Source organism: Hypomesus nipponensis, chromosome 17 (assembly GCF_054491055.1).
Source record: "Hypomesus nipponensis isolate SF chromosome 17, ASM5449105v1, whole genome shotgun sequence".
Taxonomy (NCBI): domain Eukaryota; kingdom Metazoa; phylum Chordata; class Actinopteri; order Osmeriformes; family Osmeridae; genus Hypomesus; species Hypomesus nipponensis.
Genome location: NC_140377.1, coordinates 9,323,106 through 9,345,805, shown reverse-complemented (window position 1 = coordinate 9,345,805; position 22,700 = coordinate 9,323,106). Strand labels below are relative to the sequence as shown.

General features: G+C 39.2%; 1 protein-coding gene across 1 annotated transcript in view; it reads right to left on the bottom strand.

Moving 5' to 3' along the window:
• Positions 1 to 3,590: 3,590 nt before the first annotated feature.
• Positions 3,591 to 22,700, bottom strand: part of hs3st4 (heparan sulfate (glucosamine) 3-O-sulfotransferase 4) — a 48,527-nt gene continuing 29,417 nt past the window's right edge. Inside the window, exon 2 of the mRNA XM_084677857.1 lies at positions 3,591 to 4,245. Coding sequence (XP_084533983.1) covers positions 3,591 to 4,245 — 655 coding nt within the window. The remainder of the gene's footprint in view (positions 4,246 to 22,700) is intronic.

Sequence of the window (22,700 nt, the reverse complement as noted above, 5' to 3'; positions counted from 1 at the left end):
ATGTTTTAGATGTTTCCCTGCTCCAACATACCTGATTCAAATAAATGGTTGTTATCCAAGCCTGATAACGGTACAGGTCAGTGTGCTGTATTTGAAATCAATGCATTCAATGCATTATTTACTACAAATTACCAAAAATGTCTGTCTCTCTGTTTTAATCTATTCAAATGGCCCGCCAAGAACTTCCCGGAACTATTTGGGTCTACACAAACCACGTGTCAATCATGTTGGACTTCTGTTGACGTGACTCTCTCTTTACAATCACTAGTGCTGGTACAACCTTAAAGATTGGTCGTGTTTATTACAGTCCTGCGATGTCCACAGATATAGGATTGATTTCATTTTAGTCAAACCTTTAGATTTATTGATTGCCATCAGGATGTGAAGTTTATCCAGCAAATATGACAAAAAGTGATTCTCAACAACATTACCAAACCTGCCTTTAACTTAGTGCTAGATTCCTCTTTTTGACCATCAAGGAAACTTGGTTAACTTCCCTCCTAAATCTAGAGCTGTTAAACTGATTATTGGGGAATAGATAAGAGTGGGATTGGCATTTTCTTTCAGGTATAAGTCTTGAGACCCAGAATAAGACCTAAACTCAAAACATGACACATGACAAACACAGTCCATCCCAGACAGTAGCTAGAGGACTTCTGTACTCAAGTTGTATCCCCATAAAGATGCATCCTATCGGACAGAGGTTGGACATTGGATGTAAATTGAACATGAAACCTCCACAAGATTCAACATGATGGTTTTGTCTCTTTAGGCTGGTCCCGAATGACAAACCAGGCTTTGAACATCAGGATGAAATGATGACAGCAGAATAAGTAACGGGATGAGGGGGTGAGGCTCCACCTGTCGTCTCAGAGTATTGTGTTCTTGCTTGCCGATATCTCTATCGAACCGCACACCACCACATGACCCCCACTGGGAGACACACAGGGAGGACAGCTTAGCATGCCTTTCATGCTGTGGAACTCTTGCAGGTTGTATCAAAGTACTGCTCCACTGAGATCAGCGCTCACCTAGAAACAAGCCAGAGGTACAAATGAAAAGGTGCATAAATCTGTTCATAATGAAAGATTGAAACAAGAGATTTGTCTTTGGCAGGATGATCCCCTATGCATATGTTCTTGGATGCTTAAATGACTATTTTAGTGCACAGAAAGAAGAATATCATGTTTTGTATAAAGTAAATCGAACTATATTCGAAACATGTTCTTCTATTTGTGACATAATGTAGCCTACAGTGGGAAATCATGATTGGTTTTGGTACACAGCAGTGAACAAGCCTCTTAAGGCATTTTGCACTTTTGCTGTTTGTTCATGTATCTATAAACTAGGTTAATAAACCTAGAATGGTCTGAAATGTTAAGGTGCCTCCTTACATTAGAATTGTGATTGGTATTTATATTATAATTGTATGGCTTACAATTATCTATTGGGTTTCAAAAAAGGCAACATTCTGAGGGGTTTTTCAAGCAAAACTGTTTTAGCAGGCTGACTGAATAAACATGGAAAAAGAAACATACTTCACTTTAGAGGACTGTAGATTTAAACAGGTCCATTTGTTAATTGTGGTCATTAGGATTTTCTTATCAAAGGTTAATCACCTCTAGTTTCTAAAACAAATGTTGCACGTTTTGAAAGTATTATTGTGTTTACCTGTACCATGTTAATAAGGAACATTCACTACTATAAATGGAGAAACTATACATTCTTAAAAACATACACGTCATTCTGTTTACCAGGCTGCCAAAGGTCAACAGTGAGGAGTTTTATCTGAGGTGTGTTCCTAGGAAGGTGCCTTCTGAGGGTGAAACTGGTGGTTGGTAACAGGGAGCTGGCTCAAAGTGGAAGGTGTGACTGTTTGATAGTGAGACTCAGAGGTAAGTGTTCAGGCTCGCTGCTACAAAGGGCAGTACAGTGCTTACCTTGATTGAATCAATTTCTTTGTGTAACTAGCAGCCTGAGTCGGCCTCTCCTGGGAAACAGAGAGGCTTGCAGAGTGTGAACCAATCCAGCCTTGTATGGCCAGAACACATAGAGGGTTAACATTGTAGTGCATCATAGCTGTGCAAACCACTGATGTGTAGAAGGCTGAATTTATTGACTCATTGACTGTATTGATTGTCTCAATTGATGAAAAGTCCAGAGACAGCAGACAGAAGCACAGCAAGCAATGCATGGTTCCATGGACCCCTGTTATAGCATGTTGTAAAGCACAAGTAAAGTAACATTTACGCAGAAATTCATTAAAACCCTGTTGTATTTCTTGTACCATGTATGCCAACCTGGGTGAGTATGATCACATACGGGGATTGCATTAAAAAGCATTTTTCCTAACTGACATATTCATTCACGGTAGATACATACAGTCTTAATGGTTACGCAGTTTACTGGGTAAACTTGTGCATAAAGCATTACTCTGCAGCCATTTTGACATTGACATTGACATGGATGTTCAACAGACAGGCTGACTTAACAGCCACTTTATCTTTGATGACAGAAGAATGCATTAGCAGATGTTCGCTAACACCCTTCTGTTGATCCACCAGTGTTGTTCTCCACCCCTGTTCACTTGAATGGCTCCGATAAAGAGTAAGTATCAGTGCACAATATACCTATCCTCTGTGCAGTACTGTAGATAAAGCAATAATGTATTTTTATCAATTAATATTATAACCGTGACCTTGGTTTTTCTGAAGGATCCAAAATCTCTGAATGCACAGTAATCCTTAGTTATTTATGGGAAAAATGTACATGAATGCCAAAACCATTTGAGTGGCAGGTGAAGTCTTCATTGGAATGCAAGCTTTTTCCATACTTAAGACAAGTGATGAAAAACACGACTGAATAGTATGATTTACCCATCTATGTTAAAAGTTTGTGTAATTTATGAACGCAGAGTAACATATAGGTTCTGGGGAAATTAAAGGTATGCTTTGGTAAACTTGGATTGACAAAAGGGGCTGTGTCCATTTTGAATACAAACACAGAACTTCAATAGAATAGAACATAGGTGCATTTCAAGGGACTGTTGTATGTTGAGACAATAACTTCTCCCCTTATTTCTCCACAATAGGATGGGAAAGTGTCAAAATAAATCCTGCACAGTGCTTCATGCCCTCAGTCACCTAAGGTGAATGAATGCACTGTGTGCTGGTAAGTGGGTGCAAGGGCAACAAACTGCAATGATAAGTAAAGGGAGAAGAAACAGGCAGAGTTTGCCCTTAGGGCTCAGGAGGTAAGGACACTTAACTCATCGCATGCATCGCCATAGTCAATATGATATATATCAGCTCTATGTTTGAAAACAAAAGCAATAAAATCATCTCCTCTTCACAAATATAAATATATTTTATGTATAATATATACAATAATGTTTTCCACCGTCAACGACTTAGTATTGGAGGAGAAAAAAAAGCATGTCAGTACATTTTTGCTATGGATACAGACACTTAGCAAAGACAGCCATGATTGATTGACGTGCTCAAGCACTCGCTCCAAGGATGAAGGGGGGACACTAGTTGTTTAATTGAGAAGGCTGGTGGTGTGGCTGTGCTAAGCCGAGCGGCAGTCTGCTAGTCCCGAGAGCTATTCGAGTCACTGCCCTCCTCAAGCTCCCATTCAAAGTTTTGGCCAGTCATTTGGTAGAACATCATGTTAAAGGGTTTGAAGAACTTGTGCAGTCGTCTAATAACGTCAGGGTCAATTTTAGGGTGAGTTCTCCCTTTAGACTTGCCCAGACACCTGGGGGTACTGCTGTCTTCTGGCTTTTTTAGACAAGGAAATCCCTTTGTTTTGTTGAAGTAAAAGTGTTTATCCGTGACAATCCTCTTGAGTCCAAGAAAGTCCTGCACCTTGGCCATCTCGCCCGCAGGATCAACAATAAGCCTTTCTCCACTGACAAAGTGCATCTGGGAGAGAGGAAAGTACTGCATCCAGCTCTCCAAGTGGAGTGCATAGATCCCTATACGCAATGCACTCCACGATGCATCTATCAGTCCCAGCGTCCTGTTCTTGAAGGCCAGAACCTCAAAGGTAGGGATCTCAGGTTTTTTGGACAGAGTCTGTGTGTAGTCCGAAATGGCTCTGGTGACTGGGTTTCGGACCACTATAATGAGCTTGATGTCCCTGGCCATCGAGTGGATACGCTTGGGGGCGTGGTTAGTCACAAAGTAGCTTGGTGTCTTCTCCATTGTGATCTGTCCCTCCAGTGTTGAAGGCATCAGGTCTCTGTGAACACAAACCCCAAAGGCAGCAGTTAGCTCAGTACAATGAATACCTAACACCTCACAACTAACACAAATGAGATACCCAAGGACGCCGTATCAGCAACATTGGTCAATTTATTAAGTAGTAAATTATTTGAAATTACAAGTGAATGTAACTGTTATTATCACTAGACATTAAGTTGCACAGAGAAACACAGCTAATTACATCCGTGGAGTAATATGGAAGAGATAAAAGAAAGAAGATGAAAAGGCGCACAAGTATGCTCATTGCTTAATTGACTCCATCTGTGTTACTCCAGGAGCTGTTTTGGAACTTTAATAATGAGTTCACTGCATATCATTAATACTCTGGTGCCTTGGGTATTGTTTTGTCATACATTTATTCTGTATGCTCCACACTGTGCCTAAGTTTTATTTCTTAGCACTCACTCACAATGTGTGAAGACACTTTTCTTATCCTCCACCTCATGTTTAAGGTTAGAGGCTGTTCATTGAAGGAATCAGTGATTAGTTATGAGATTCTTTGTGATAATTTGTAGTAGAACAGAAATGCCCCTGCCTTGAGAGATTTTTCTCTGGGATGAAAGAAAATAATTTGCCAGTGCCACAAATATTATGCTCAACTTTGTCTCAGAGACTGTTAGGGAATGAATCAATGCAGGCCAAATGTAATTTATTTGTACAAAGGAGATGTGTTCTTACAGTTTCAATTTTTTTTTCTCTGGATAAAGCATAGTGCTTGCCTCAAGCAAATCAATATTTACTGCTTACAAGGTTTTTCATTGCCATCTTTTGTGTTCCTTTTTGTTTAGATACTATTTAATGTAATACTTTTCGTATTAATTTACTCTATATGAAGGTACTGTATAGTTCAGCCTTTATTTAGTTTACCAAAAAGATTTCATAAGAATTTTATGATATTAGGAAATGTTTTATGATTGAGAGCATCCACAACAACTCATAAAGGTTAATAGTTTCATCATGAAAATTATCATTTTAAAGCAAAGTCAATATTAGTCAGACAAATATTTTTTAGTGGGATGAAATAACCCCCTAGTACCACATACTGTATATCATGCAGTATTCACCCTGAAAAACAATTGCCTTAATTTTTAACTATCTGTTTAAATGGCCCACCACACGTATCTCCAGTGATAAAGATATACAACCACATCAATCATTTGCATCTTGGACACATTCTAAATGAACTGTTCTCCGGCTAAAAAAAATCCAATTTACCGTGTGAAACACATCAACTGTTATGGACATATCGACCTCTCGGCACTCATTCACACATGGACACTCGCGCTCAGGTCTTACAAGTGGCCTGGTAATTTCATCTCTGCATCAGTATTGCACTCCAGATGGGTAATTTCCCCCTGGATTATGTTTAGCTAAAGACACTATAGAACTGTGGATGATTTGAAGACTGTAATTGTATATAAAAGTAGCCTGGCTGCCAGCCCAACTTTGCCCCGCCCACAAACACATTTGGTCGGGAAGTTGGGTCTGGAGGGTCTCGTATTGGGAACAACTATATAAAACCATGATCTGGGCGGACCAATGAAATTGCCAGGGCGGGCTTTATACAATGATGGGCAGATGATCAACAGTAACGTAATCAACAACGTCACAAAAGAGCCCTTGGGTTGAATTTGTTTTCAACAAACAATATATTACGTTGCTCTGATTGGTTGTAGGTCTATCCAATTGAGCGAAGAGGCATTTGTTTTACGAGTTTGGTTGAAACTCGCCCCATAGTCCCAGCCCAACGGAGAGTTATCAGACTCATATTCTGACTAGAATTTTGAGTATGACAACGTCAGGCTAATATAAAACATATCTACAGATAAAATAATGACTGGAAGGAGTATTCCTTTTTCATTATTCTCCATCAAGGTACCACATTTCCTAAGAGTGGAAATTAATGGCTAAAGATTTTTCTCTCCTTTCAAGGTCTTCAGCTGTTGGCTTTTTAAAGTAAACTGTAAAGCATTTATGGCATGAAGGTGTGCAATCCTGGTGTGCAGTATGAGGGGAAAAAACACAGAACGAGAAAACTCACACAACCACAACGAATCAACCTAGCAATGCACATCCGACACAGAACTGTAAGGGGGAGCCAAAAAGTCTAAGTCGCCAGGCCTCTATGGAGAAAAAAATCCCATCGACAGTTCACACAAATGATGTTCAAGGTAACCTTTCTTATATATGGCAGGAACATAACAAGCTATTGTCCTCATCAGGCTCAATGCCACTCATTATGTGATTAATTACTAAAATATGGAGATTGAACAATACCGATGCCTTCTTCTCTGATTGAGGTCGAACTCATTTTGATTAAGCATGAATCAGTCATGGATCGTGTACATCTAAAATGTCAGTAGGATGGAGGGGCGGAACAAAAATCACAATGCTTATAAACAAGCTCATTTTGCCAGCGAGGCAGATGACTCCTCTGGCCTTGCCGTCTTGTAGAACCCCTGTAAACAAGGCCAGCAGATAACTCCCATTCCTCTCTGCATCAGATGTTCAGTTCCACACAGGTCATTCAGGTGGGTAGCTACTGTAGGGTAGAGAAAATGCACAGTGCTGAAGGTAACCTGCTTACCATCTGCTGTTTACTGAATCAGACCACAGAATATGTCTCATACATTTACCTCCTGTACCTTAGCAGGCAGTATGTACAGACCTTGTGTACAGTGTACAAAGAAGCATACTGCACTACTAAGTAAGGGAAAACAAACTTAACTATTAGTTTGGGTTGAAATTTTGGTTTGGTTCTGTTTGTGTGACACTGTACCTAGAGAAGATCTACTTAGATTCAAAGCAAACTACTCCACTGCATTAGGTAGCTTTATCAAACAAATAATTTGACAAGATATGAGATTTGCTGGATTTAAAACATGCTGTTCTGAGGTACGCCATTGTTAGTGGATAAATAGATATTTGTAATGAACAGTACTTATGAGCCTTAGTACTCTCTTAGTCCCCAAGCCTTCAAATGCATTTCTGTGAGTGCTTTGAAGTTAAAAGCAATCTAATTGCCTCTATGATTTCTAATGCAGGAAAAAATATGGCAACACTGATCATTTTAACCAGGTCTTTTAAACTTATGCAACTAAAATGTTGTTTGAATCCTCAAAGCAAAAATGTGGTCAACCAATGGGGATTGCAATTTTATAAGCATAAGGAAGAACTGGGCTGCCCAGTACAATGTAAAGACAACATATAAACACACTATTTATAGGCTATGTCTGGATCTGGACCTTTGCAACATATCAGACAATTGTATACTGTAAATTCACAGTATAGTAATTTTCTGGAAAGGTCTGGAAACAAAATAGTTCTACAATGAATGTACTCGTGATATGACATCAGACATTTTTCTTTGTGACTTTTTTCATTAGGTTCTGTCAAACCAGTGGAAGGGAAGCACTTCAAGCCATGACGAGTTGAAAGATCGTAATAATTTGCATCCTCAGATATTAATATGGCCAAGCTGTTTTTCGAGCAAAGAGAGCAATTCTGCGGAGACGCCTGGTAAACACGGGCAGAATAATAAAATCTCTCATTGGTCTGATCAGGGTTTTTTTCGCTGCATTTGATTCCACTTCCTGTATGTCATGTCAAATGCATTCAAATATTTCAGGGACATAAACTAATTTACAGTTAGTTTATGTCCCTTGGATTACACATATTTGTATTGCCACACACAAGGAACTACTTCTTTTTTAAGTGGGTGAGAGATTATCTGTCTGAGAAGCAGGAGCATGGAGCAAACACATACAGTATAGCAGTGGTTTTCTGGCACATGTCCATGGTCAAGCTCAGGAATTTAACACCGTTTTTCTAACAAGCGAAACGTAACTGTTGAATGGCTGGCAGGATAGAGCGGTGTGTTGATTGAAAACATAACACAGGAGTTTTTTGCTGTAAATAAACCCATTATACTCCTGCAAAACTCTATGCTTCAATGGAACAGTTACAGAAAGAACTGACAGCTGGTGCTGATCAAAACCCTTTTCCCCACTCTCTTCCTGAGATCCCCTGAAGACCGTTCTACTTCCAACAGTGGGGGAGCCAGACACTGCTCTACCCACAACACCACACTGCAGAGCTGAGATCTGAAGAAATGTTCACATGCCCTTTGGACATAGAACATCATGAAATAAAACAAAGGCAAGAAAAAAATGCCTGTACCATCCTAGGAATATCATATTGTACTGCATGATTAGGCCATCATAGTGTCTTTTGGCCATTACATTTTCCCGTGTGTTAATGAGATTACAGTCAGAGGTGGAAACTGAGAATCTGATTATTACCTATCAAAAATGATGATATCTGTGACTTTGAGTTCAATTTTGTGTCACTGTTTTAATGAACATTTCAAAACATTTGCCCAGACTGAAATTGAAAGTATCCTATTTAATCTACCACCCTAAGCAAATCTAATATTCCTACATTACTGTTCATCAGCTCTCAAATACACAGGACAACAACAGCAACCTACCACTCATTTGAATATTGATGTTGTTCTGTATCAGTCCTCGCTTCTGTTTGTTATGTATGTTTTGTTGTGCTGATGAGAGCACTTCAGGCTACACACATACAATTTGCTTACAATAGCTCTCAATATTCTATGATTGGTGTTGCAATTACAGAAACAAGCAGACATGACGTGTTGCATTCTACTCTAGAGAAGCAGAAAAGAGACAAGTAAAAATGACCGTTCTCCTCAGTTATCTTTCAATGTCATTATGTACCTATCTGAAACACTGGTGAGACTTTAGATGCATGAAATAAACCCTAAACAGTAATTGGTAGTCACACCTGAACGCGTCAGAGGCAAAGGCTAAAATTTACATCAAGGACATTTTGTGGATCTGGTTCAGTTAAGCAGAACCGATTAATATGACAGATTGAACTTGATAGATTTCTTCTATAGCTTGGAAGGGGGGGGACGACACAGCTTGAGCATTCATCCAGCCACTGAGAAGATGCTGCAGCAGACCATGGATGAAACTCAACACGTGTCCTGTTACAGCCTCTGCTTAAGTGATAAGAGTAAAATACACATATTAGTGCATGAATAAACTTGTGGGCATGAAATACATTCAATAAATCCCTTTCACATCCGACAGCCTATATAGTTCTTGCCCAACTCGAGAACAAGTGGCATATGACCCATCACGGATGAAACTGACCAGTTACCATAACAATGTCCACATTACTGTACTGTACAGTTTCTGGGGCACAAACATATCATATTTAGCTGGGTCACATCTCTATCTTATTGGTTGAATGGAATAGTACATAATATGGTAAAGACATTGATAGAACACCCTTCTAATTCTGACCACACTTTTTTGGATTGGAATTTTTGTTACTTTAGTGGGAAGGTTGATGAAAGGTCATATCAAAAGTATTGCTTTGAATGCAAACGCACAAGTAAAGTAGTGCAAACCCACCATTACATTGTCTCCCCATAGTTATAAATGATTTTGACTCAATTTAATTGACAGTTTGTATAACTTAAATTGACATTTAAAGTGAAAGAACTGCTGAATCGGTTTCTAGAATAGCTCTGAATGACAAGCCACCAAATATACATATTGCAATTCAATGCCCTGTTGCTTGCAAAACAAGCAATATTTATATCCTGCAAACTTCCTTAGACAATCATAATCTGTCTGAAAAGTTTCCTGATGTGCATAGTGACCTTGGTTAGAAAATAATGAGATACTGGATTCCTAAAACTGCACTAAGACCACGCTCAATAAAACAAGTCAGCACTGTCAGGTAAAAATCACTACCATGGCTATTTCTCCACCACTTAAACTATGTATTGTTATTTATTAATTATTTATAAAGTTACTAAATGTGTGGACTTTTATCAATTAGTGTTAAAAAGGACCATACCAGAAAAAGGTTTAAAGAAAAGGCATCATGATTACACTGACATCTCTTTGGTAGCATCAGGCTGCAAGGAAGCAGGCTGCTAAGAATGCTATAATCATGTACAGAGAGCCCTAAGCTGCTCCATTAAGGGCTAAGCTGACCTATCAGTAGAACCTTTACTAATCCAAATTGTGCTTTAGCTGGCTGTGATTGCTCAATTCAAGCAGACAGCAAACACTAGAAAATGGTACACCTGGGTTTGGCAGCAGAACCTATTATATATCTATTACATTTTGGCACAAAAGCCTGGTATTTTCACTGTTTACTGTATCATGTTTGGAGCACCTTGAATGTGTTTCATTGCAACACACAATGCACACGTGTTATGCCAGGTTCCTTTGCGTTGTCTTGTCCTAAGAATTTCAGTGCCCAGTCTGACCTTGTGTTGTTCTGTGCATCTGATAAATAAAGGGTTGAATTTGAACATTATAAGAATGACAACAAACAAACTTGTTTTACAGACTTTTGATTTTTATAAGCTTGGACAGTTGTTTGTCTCATCAATGGTCTTCCCATTCCTCTATGGTAAGAAGACTAGACTGTAGACAAGTTGATCTCCAAGCCTGTTTATCACTGCGGCATAGAGCTATTAAAAGTACAGGTAGAGGACCCATGATAGACCCGCAAACGTAACAACATCCCACAAACGTAGTAAACCACATATATAATACAAATCTGCAGCTTTTAATGTAAAAATACTACAAAAGTAACACGTTTCCTGCTGAATTTATTTGTGATTTATTACATTTGTGGGAGGTTAGTAAAATATTCAAGTTGACAATTGTAATTTTTCCGCAAATGTAACAAATTAGAGGAAAATGACATAATACGTTTGTGGTAGGCAACTGTTATTAAGTTTGTGGGAAACGTATAAGTTTGAGGGATTGTTACAATAAAAGCAGCAGATATTTATTAAGTTTGTGGTTTACTACATTTGTGGGAAATTGTTATGTTTGTCAGTCTAGCAACCCACATGAATGTTCATTTTATATAGTCTGGTTAACTTAAACCAGGTCAAACTAAAGAATGCGACAGAACCCTTATCTCAAAGGTCACCTCAAAGAATCTCAAGCAGAGATTCCGTAACTACAAATGAGTGTGAACACACATCAGAGATAGTGTGCTCTGAGGGAAGGACCCTTTCTCTACAACATCAGGGCATAGGGGTTAACAGCACTGTCAAAATAGAAAACTCAAGAGAGAAATGGCTACCACCAGACCACTCCATTTAATGTCTCTCTTTATGCTGGACAGGGTTCACATAACACCAGCACAGTTGTGTCTAGTTGCTATGTTCATGTATATTTTATGGTTCTCAGGATCAAAGCATGCTATGTGCAATCTACTTTCACTGCCCTGAAATAAGCCACAAGCAACCATATTATGGAGATAATTCCAGACAAACGTTCTCCACATACATTTTCGAATGCTGCACAACCTTTGACGCAAAATGTTTATGAGGTGATGTGCTCCACCAACCAGCACACTCTTTATCTTGGTAAAAAGGACTGACAGCATGTCGGCTGTGAAATGGCTATCCCAAGTCATGGGAAGCTTGCAGGCTTGCCATGCTAAAGATTGGGTGAGACATTATGTGTGTAATCCTGGGATGAATCTCAGTGCAGCCCTTGGAGGCTTTTGGGCCAATGAGCAGCTTGTTTAAGCACTTCCATTAAAGCACTGTACATATCCTTAATCTCCCCAGCAGAGGTAGTCTGACACTGTGAGTGATTCCACCATAAACACACATCGCAAATGCAGGATAATGTTTTACAGATATACAGATTAACTTGTGTAATCCTTGCTGCCAAAGGGAGAGCTTAAAGGGGAACGTGTCAAACATTTATGTACGAAATAAAACCCAAATATTAAAGCCTCATCCCAAAGGGTTTTTTCCTCTTGTTGTTGTAATCTCAAATTGCTCTCTTTCAGGAGTATCTGCAAGATCAGTGACAAATCTTCTTCTCGCAAAACTCAAAATCTCCTTGCTGAACAAGACGGAAATAAGAAAAAAATGTTGAGGAACTTTACTGACTCATAATAAACTGTGTCTACTTTGACAAATGGCTGTGAACCCGGGGTTAAGACAGTGCTAAGTATAAACTGTGTCTCAGACCAAAGCTGAAATAACCTATTTAACAGCAAATCTCACCAAGGTTATGGGGAAATATGAGGCGCTGAGTTAAATCTCTGCCAGATTGTTGCTGGGCTCACACTGAGGCTAACTGGTTTACTGCAGGCACTGCTGTCCATTCCTGAGTTCAACTGAGTACTTCAGTACTATTATTATGTGGATTATTTTTATACTATTAAAAGAATTGATTCAAATTACTTTTAATTTGATTTATTTTTATAAATAATGATGAGGAAGAGACGAAAGTAAAGCAAAGTAAGCCAAGTGAAAGATGATTCTGTGGGATGAAAGAGCGCTCTCGTATCACCGTGCATTTCCTAACTGGAAATAAGATACATCTCAAGACACTGATGGAGGATCCTGTCCTTCGATCCCCGGCTGAACACCCAACCTTGAAAAACCTTAATTTAGCAGGCAGCGAGGGCTGAAAAATTAGCCTGCAAAGCAATACTACAGACATCACCTCAAAAATGTAAACAGACGACATTTCACTTGGTTTAGTGTTGCAGTGATATTAGCACATTGAGGTGGCCTGCTGCACAAAAGTCTGTTCTAATCCATTCAATGGCACTCTCGTGCAATCCTGGATAAACACAAGGAAATACATCTACATATCTATACTGCATCAACATGGGACTTTCCTATGTGCAGTTCTGGGCCTCATTAGCTAGAATCAGAAGTGCATATCTCTGGCTCTGTGCCTGAACCAGCTGAGAAATTTCAGGGCATAGTGATGGAGTGACCAGGCCTGGAAGGTATGCTGCAGAGTATTGCTGCCAAAGCATCTCAAGTTTGCTACAAAGAAACAGTCCTCCACTCCAGGAAGGTTGAGAACAAATACTGTAGTAAAAGATGGCTGACTATTCACCCCTTAGACGGCGTGGCTGCCCCATCTGTGTCCCCTCTTACTGATTGAATACTTAAGTTGGTTATAGTTGATTCTTCAACAGCAACTTAGTTGAGTAGAAAATATTTCAAGTAAAGCTGAATAGTTAGTTTACTTTTTTATGACAGTTTGTGCTTGATAGACTGAACAGAACTCATACATTAATGATGTTGAAGAATGTTTTCTGTTAGCAAATATGAATTTATAAAAGTTTGCTTGTTTATTTTTCTCAGCAACATTAGATTTACTTTTTTTGGCTGGCCTACATTCCTTTCTATTGAAAGCCATTCTTCATCCAAGAGTCTATGAATATTGTATGGTGTTGTTGCGTATTTTACTGGTATTTATTGGTTTAAAGTTACAGAAAGTGTTGGACAGGGCTTGAATGGACTTGAGGTGAAATGCAACATCACCTTAACTGTGCCTTAAGGTCACAACACCACATCTTAACACAACTATTCACAGTGCTGTCTACTCTTACCAACACTTGAGATATTTGCAAATATTTTTCTTAAATATTTGAAGAAATGTTTTAGCATAAACGTTGATGAGATGAATATGGAGGCAGTAACCTTACTTGTGTGTTAATGAAATGATGGCCTTTGGCATGATTTCGACGGAGGCAGACTCCTGTAATGTATGCAGATGTATTCCTTGTGATATTACCACTTTGCTCCTCTGTTTCATTGTCGCATCACCAGTTCTACTTAACACTCGACACTTGGACAGCTTCCTCCTGACCTACTTTATAATTCCTTGACAGCGGTTAATGTATTTTGTTTGATGGCTTTCAGTCAAACACAGTCATCCAATGCAACATCAAACATCTAAAGATTGTAAAATGATTGTTTAATTCAAATCAATAATTTAGCAAAAACAATGGTTTGTGGTTTTATGTGCCACGTATGTCATAGTGAATGCATGCATGGGTAGTGCAGTGTTCAGTAAGTATGGAGTAATTGTGTACTGCCGCATCCAAACATAAACCAGACCATTAAAACTCATTAAATGAGTAATTTTTCCTGCTCCGAGCAAGAAACCAAAAGAACACAGTGTACGTTTGTACACAGCATGCATTGCCTTTATCTTTACCAATACTTTAAACCTGTCCATCGCCGCTATCATCTGCTCACTAAAGAAAGTGTCTGCCGCCAGAGGTTTAATCATCATCATTATGTTAATGAGGGAAAGCTACAAAAGGATGAAACAACCCAGGAAAGCCTGGAAACACACAGGGAGGGTACACTCAGAGACCATGTTTTCCTTCCAGTATTTTGTAATAAGCCTGTTTCCGGGAGTATGGCACATTGTCTCCCAAAGCCTTGTGGTTCAACAGTTGGTTTGTAAGAATAGAATTGTATTCCAGTGAAGTTCATGGATAGCTCAGCACAATGCATCTCTGACTGTGAATATATCTTATCAGTCTTTGATGGTTCTTTAAAGAACTTGTCATGACAAAAGGGTAAGTGTTAAAAGGAATTAATTAATCAGATTGGTGTATTGACATTTGTTGTCATAAAATGTGTTTTGTCCAATTTTTTCACAAACATTCTATTAAGCTCATGTGAACTGGTGGTTTGACGCCACAAACTACACAGGATTTTTTGTGTCTTGTTTCACACAAGAAATCTTCCAACATGTATAAATAAATTCAAAGGGAAATGTCTAACTAATGAGGGGGGAGGGGATGAGAAAGTTTAACTTACATTTACTACAGCTTGTGTTAACTCTCCATTTTAACATTATTATATTTGACCTTCTGATAGAATTCAACCACCCATTAAACGGTGAACTCCGTCATTAACTTCATCAATGTCAGTATCTTCATTAGCGCCACAGTTATTTGCATCCATCTGTATTATGTCATTAACCACTCAACTCGTCTCAGATTTATCATCCAGGATATACAGAAAAGTCTAACAGCCATTAGACTGTACAGAAGAAGTAGGCTGACCAGTCCTTGAACTCTAAAAAGCTGCAGCTGCAGGCTGGATAACTCATTCAGGAAAGAATGCATTGTTCACTTGAAGAACCTAGTTTGACTATTTATACTGACCCACACCTCTCCACTACTGAAACATTCTTCTGTACTTGTATTAAGATTAAATCACCAACATCTGTTTCATATTCTGCATAACTGATGCCAAAGTATAGGTTCCTACCTCATATTCAGACACAAGTCTACCTAATTACTCATTATATAATGAGTGAAAAACTGTTTTAGTACACCTATGACAAATGTGAACCGCAAATTAATATGTTTGTATTTAAACAATTCAAACAAGCAAAATGTCTTGATGATATATAATTACATGATAAAATATAAAATGTACATACTGTATATTTTTCAGTCAGTAACATAGACAAATTATGTTATTAGCGGATGTGGGGTGCAGTTGTCTGAACGCACATTGCTTTGGTGGGCAGTGCGGTTCAGTTCATGATGGGGTCAATATAAAAGGACTTATATAGGTTTACTTTTGCTTTACACAGGCAGTGAGTAGTACAAATGTTTATTTTCTCCCATTTACTGTTCATTACATCTGAAAAAATGATGCTGACATCCGAGGCATACTGCATTTCTACCTCTGAGTCAAGGTTGAATACTTGAGATTAGCCTCAACCTTTCACATTAAACATAATATACATTTTTGGAATTGAAAGTGCCTTACTGAAATCGACAACATCTATCAAACACTCTATTGTTCTATTCCCTCTCGTTGATCTGTAAACAACCTTGAATACAGAGATAAACAAAGATCTTGCTGTTGCGCTAAAAGACAGTTCTAGGCCAGTGTGATGCAGTCACAATGGGAGGTCTGAGGCTGGCTTTCATTATTGAAAAGATATGGCTCCAGCCCCAATCGGACAGCTATGAAGGCAAATGCAGCTCTAATGTGCAGCTTGTGACAAGCAAACACTACCGGCTCCCACACAGTCTGGTGACGCTGTTGTCACACCATCCCACCGCAACCTGCAATTATTCATACTGCTTAAGTGCTCCAAACCAGACATGGGAATCTTTTGTTAGGTGAGACTTGTTCCAGAAAAAAAACTTAGTGACAGAGAAAGAAAAGCATTGGTTATTGTATTTCAACAAATAATGAATCCTGATGGAATTGAAATTCTTATAATAAGGTCCCCCTTCCTCAAATTAACCTTGATTGAAACACTTTGGCACCTCTCGTCTTAACAAGCAGTTTTAAACTTGTTAATCCAAAATGTGCTCGTTATCCATTGGTTGATGGCACAGAGGGAAAACATCCGCTGAATCTTTGTTTCAGGAAACACTGATGGTCTAAAAACAGAAGTAGAGTTACTCCCCCTTCATCTGTGAAAGCTCTCAATGCTCCACCATTTTTCCTCAGGGATGTTTTGATCTGACACGTTGCACAGAGTAGAGACAAGCCGTAGGCAGTTTGCTCATCATTGGGCAGATCCCATACCAATCTTTCCCAAAACCCTCTCTACCCCTGTCCCACCTTCCATATGAGATAGCACAGCACAGGGCCCCTTTGGGTTCCTGACACTGCAGGCTGAGTCACAGAAAGCTCCAGCTCCTGTCTGCCTGTCACCGGCCCCGACGATGACAGAGAGGCACACGACTGCAGGACTCTCACACATTCCCTCTATGCTGCCACCGCCGCCTCTACTGACACCATGGATCCCGGCTGGAATGAGCTATGTTTGAAGGCCTTGGGACCGACTCGCAGCTGTCTGAAATAGAGGCATGGGAGCCTCTGGATACCTGTCAAGCTATGTCAATGTTGTTCAGGCTGGCAATTCTAAGCAGCCACTGACTTAGAGGAGAGATAGAGGACAGTTGTGAAACAGCCTACCACTCAACTGTGTAGTTCATGGATTCCTGAATATAACTATCCTATCATAATTTTGGAAACACATTATTGATGAATCTTTCACCTTACACTGACATATTCTGAATCGACCACATCTACATCCTTCGGACATTCAATTTCTGAAGGACTGTTTATGAACATGATCAAATTAACCCCAATTTAACTTAATCTTTCATATGGAGAGGAAAAACAAGTGGTCCGTTTGGTCCAATGGTGGATAATCAGTGGCCATTAAATGTTCTGTCTGTTCAACAACTGCCAAGAGTTGAACCTTTAAGAGGAGCAACTCTATAATGAGAATAAAAAGGCTAACCTTGAACCCAGTTACTCATTCTTTTGAGATAAAAGCATAGTTTGGTGTGGTGTCTGGGACAGCGGAGCAGACATAGCAGGAGACTTCATTGTCATTTGAACAGACTTTGCTAGTACAGATGACCTATTGGTATATGAGAAAGTCATTGGTTTGCTCTCATCATTTAATGCTCAATGCTATGTTATCTTACTTAATGTCTGTAGCAAATGACTGCCATTTCCTCAGAGTGCAGCCATTTATAAAGGTTGCACAAAGAAGTAGTAAAAAAAAAAGCTATTACCCACATGGGTACATGTGTTTTGATGGCTGTCTTGATATGCTGGCCCGTGAATACAATTCCAGGCAAGGCAGTTAAATGTCATCGGAAAAATTGTACAGATCAGGGCCTAAAAATTCATTGTACCCAATTAAAGATAAATATGCCAGGAATTGATATGAGACATCAGGTTATCAGGCCACTTCCATTTTATAGCAATTAGTTTGTCACAGACTAGGAGGCTGTCTGACTACTGAGCAGTTCACATCAGAGATCCACAGACCTGTAACACACCATCAGTTAGTTGGAATCAATCCCATAACCTTTGCTGCGTCAAAGATTACGGGGTTTTCAGCCGAGTCCTTTATGGAATTGTAGTGGATGTGTCATTGCTAGGGGGTGAACTAGTAACCTTGAGGCCAATGTGCCAGTCCCAATCTGCCCTGCTCATTGCTGTCCTTCATGCCCTACAACACATGCTCTTTCTAAACTGTAAAAATAAAGAATGCCACCAATGACCTTCTGTGGGCCTTGCCACTGCAATGTAAAATGACCTGCTGACACTGTTTTCCCTCCAACACTCTTTCTGGCACACAATTCACTTCTGATTGTCTTGTAAGATACCACATTTCTTAAGTAACGTGGGGGAGGGGGTTGAGATTTCTCCTAACGTAAAGAATCCCAGATTGCACCATAAAAAATGCACCGGGTGTTGGATGAATTGATGCCAAAGAGATGCTGGCTCAGAGAGGATGGCACTCTGGAGAAAATGGAGAGATGGAAACAAACAATGTCATCAAATATTGATGGTTGTCTTTTCTACTAAAACAGTGTATTTGACCAAGTAAATGGTACCTTTACATAGTAATCCAGAGAGACACAGACACAACGCTATTAAACTATATACACAATACATACAGTAGATGAGGCAAAAGGAAGTCCAGGGAGAGTCATGATGGCAGCAGAACTACACATGTATGAGAAGCATTTACTAGACAACAGGAGTACTCTGCAGTGCATAGAAGTCACTGGAAGGAAACAAGGAGGAACAGACCTTTCATGCAGATTCACTTTCAGTATGATGTCAAGAGTGTTTTAACAATACTATATAGCTATGAATGTTCTAAAAAAACGAGTTACTGGAACTCATCAGGGATTCTATGCTCAAGATGGAGCTCAACTGAGCCTTTCAAAGGCTAATTCACACACTGCAGACATTCAAAGTCACTCAAACAAGCCCTGTCATTTGAAATGCCACATTATTGAGGTCAAAATTCAATTTTCCCGCTTTGAACATGTCAACGCTTGAATGGTTAATCAATTACAGTTGCCTTGCAATTTAATCGTGTCTACATAAAGCTCTGTCATCGGACTCCTCCTAGGGACGTTGGTGGCTGTGCACTCTGCATATCCCTCAGTGTCAGTGGGCAGAGAGAAGACCAATTGAAGACCAGTTTATCTTTGGCAATTTTAGCCAACAATATCATCCACCCATTAATGCTAAATGTGTCAGCCAGACTGTAAATGTCATCTTCATCATCATCATCATCATCATCATTACAAACCATGTATGGTTTGAGCCAACCTATCCTGTACTATTCAAAATCACTCATCCACTTTAAAATAAAATCATTGAAATCAACTTTTGTTCAATTGGATTTGAAATTTGACAGCCACTGTATTTTCCCATCAACAGAAGTTATAAATATTCTTCCTATCATGTCATCTACAAGATCAACATTGACAGAGAACAACAGTGACTATTTTTTGTCTCCTAATATCCTGATCAGCATCTTACATTTTCATGCAACATTGCTTTTATATAATGTGTTTCCCTGACAAAATCAAGCCTGGCTCCTTTCATCTCTGGGGAGACATAACCCCTTTTGCAATCCTGCTTTCAGACACTGTCTGAAGTGTACAGAGCTGTGGGGCTTATTTACTCCTCTCGTCCATCATCTACATGTCAAAACCACTTTTAAACTCTTATCACTTAATCTGGAGGAAGAGAAATGAAATAGTGCTGTAAAATGAAAAATGTGCTTCATAATGACAGGAGCTGCAGCCATGATAAAAGGCAGAGTAGCACATTGACACTTCTCCTGACAAGTGTGGCCTTGGAGTCAGCTAATGTTTAAAAAAGAACAATATATTTATAATTGTTTACGTTTTTTCGAGCCTCTTCTCTACCAGGAAAATAGACCTGTGTGGCGGACATGTTTGCAGGAAACCAGTCATCTGCTCTGAGTGGTTGCCACGGTAACAATAAGGAAGGCTCATATCAGAGCCTTCTCTGTATTAAAGCAAAATGGGGGACCATACATTTACAGCATGGACCACTGTAATCACAAGACCAAATACAAAAACATACATTTATCAAGTTTTTGGGACGAAGACAACAAAATAATGACCACCTTAAAGGATTTATGTAACTATAACCTGTAACAGTACAACTGTAGGCAAGACTATATTCAGCACACAGTCAGTACATAAAATCATTCTGAATGTGAAGAATTGTGAGGGATGGAGCGAGCCACAGTATTGCATAAATTGTTACAATCTAATCTAAACTATAATGAATAATAATAATTTGACATACATGTCAGTATAGGTACAAGTGAGAATAACAAAAATAACCACTGCTAATGACAAAGCAAAAATAGTGTGCTTACTCAATTAATTGTTATTCAAGTCAGCCAAATAGCCTACAAGACATATCAGAAAACTACTAAGGGTCTTACCTTGCTGTTCATTGAACCTCCTTTTTCCTGTCATGAATTTTAATCAAGTTTCATATGAAAATGTTCATTTACTAATTGTGACAGTCTCATAAAAAGAGCATCTGGCTGTTTATACTCAAAGCAGAACAACATATGTAAATTAGATTGTGTATCTCTTATGCCTGGGTTAGGTGATAGCATTCTGACTTAATCTGGACACAAACCAAATGACGAATACGTCAAAAGGCAACATACTTCTGAGATTGAACAAGCTCATTTTTGAAGTGACCTCTGATGTCACACATGGCTGATACATGGAGGAAAAGATACTACACAAAATCTTATTGATCACAAAGAGTTGTCAGCTGGGGAGTTCAGGATAAATACATAAGACAAGCCAGGGCCCAATTAAGACTGAATGAACAAAGGCTTGCTCTGATCATTTTGTAGATCTTATACTAATTAAAAGTTAGCAGAGCACATTGGGTATATTTTAATAAATGCACTTGAGTTATTTAAAAAGACAGCACACATGTCCATTGGTTTCAGACAGACAGGATCACAAATCAATATGAGAAGACCCTCCACATGATTAGTACTCATTCCCATTTCTGTAGTAGCCAAAGTCTGTTCCCTAAAGTGAGCACAAATACAAGTCTGCCACAAGTCATTAATGATACATGCATTACAGTTGAAATGTCTTCTATATTTGATGAATCCATTTTAATACATGACTTAATTTTCCAAAGCTGGGGGGGAGACCTTCTACTCCTCGTACCAGATTCTGTCATGGATTAAATTGGATGTAGGACCAGAACTTTCCATCTTTCCATCTCCCGACTGTATTATGATTCAGAAACAATAATATATTCTTATCGTAGTTATTCTTTTATCTGCCGACATGTCTTATCTTTTCCCTTTAATGCACATGTCTTTAGGAATATCATTGTTCGTTGATATACAGTACAATGTCTAGACATCGACACACTGGAGAACTTTCCACTCATCTCCACAAGAAGCATCATTTCAACATATTAAGTCATATTGAAAAATAAAAACTACCCACTGACTAAGAGGCAGTAAACATCAATCATTGCAGCTGCAACATCTGGAAACAGCAGAGCATAACTCAGCTTTACGAGTCCCAATAATCCTTTAAAATCCACAAATTTCTGGGAATTTAGGGACAATAATCACAACGCATAACCACTTTGTCTGTGCAGCTCTCACAGAGCATTAAAGAGCCAACAGTGCGGTTAACATCTAAATCTCAGCTTCTCAGATCAATGCAAAGCAGCAGGTAATGAGTGGGTAACTCAACAACACTGTGCAACAACAGTATTCACTGGCGAACTCGGCACAGTTTCAATATTTGTTCCAAAAACGGTATGTTCCAAAACAGGCCATAAATCTTCTCAAATGAATGAGAAAATCTGACAAACTAATTGAGAGTGCAGTGTTTCCTTACACCAAATGAGGTATGACTAAAGGTATCCTTGCAAATAAAACCTGTATTTACTATAAAACACTCCGAGCACACAATGACATTCTGCACGACACTCATACAGGGGCATGCTGTTTCGTGCCAGTTACATAAACACAGCAATCACGGCAAACTGGGTGCCAACAAAAAATCTATGATGCTGTGACTAAAATGGGAATCCTAAATGAGGTGTGTGTTGTCTTTGCCTATCGTCTTCATCACCCTGAATTGAGCCTAGTGCTCAACTTCAAACAACTATTGCCAGCGTTCTCACAATCAATCACACATAACTTGGAGTAATGAAAATACATTTGTCGCTAATTTACATCCTGCTGCCAAACATCTGAGATATGTCTTAAGGTAAGAAACAGTGGATTTTTCACAAAACTTTACGATTGATATAATGCTTGTCTTTGTACTGTATGTGTTCCATCAATTCAACTTGGCGACAATGAAAGTCTGTAAAAATAGACCAAGCGATCAAAGCCACATCTGGGACTGGCATGGAGAAAAAGAATTCATCCCCAGTGAGAGAATGGCAGGTCTGTTCACCTCGCACTGAAAGCATTGCATAAACCGGGGGAGCGGTCCTCACACATCTCCTTAGAGAGGCAGGTGCTCAACATCACCTGAGGTCACCAGCACACTCCCCACATGGGCCTCCATGTTCATGGCAGGTATTATCAATGTTTAAAAGATATACAAGGACATGGAGCAAGGGCGGGAGAGGGAAGGAGAGAAAGTGAGCGAGCGAGACAGTAAGAAAGAGAGAAAAAGGGAGAAAGAAGGAAGGGAATGCAATATAGATAGATTAGATTAAGAAGAACCGTAGTTACAACTAGAAGG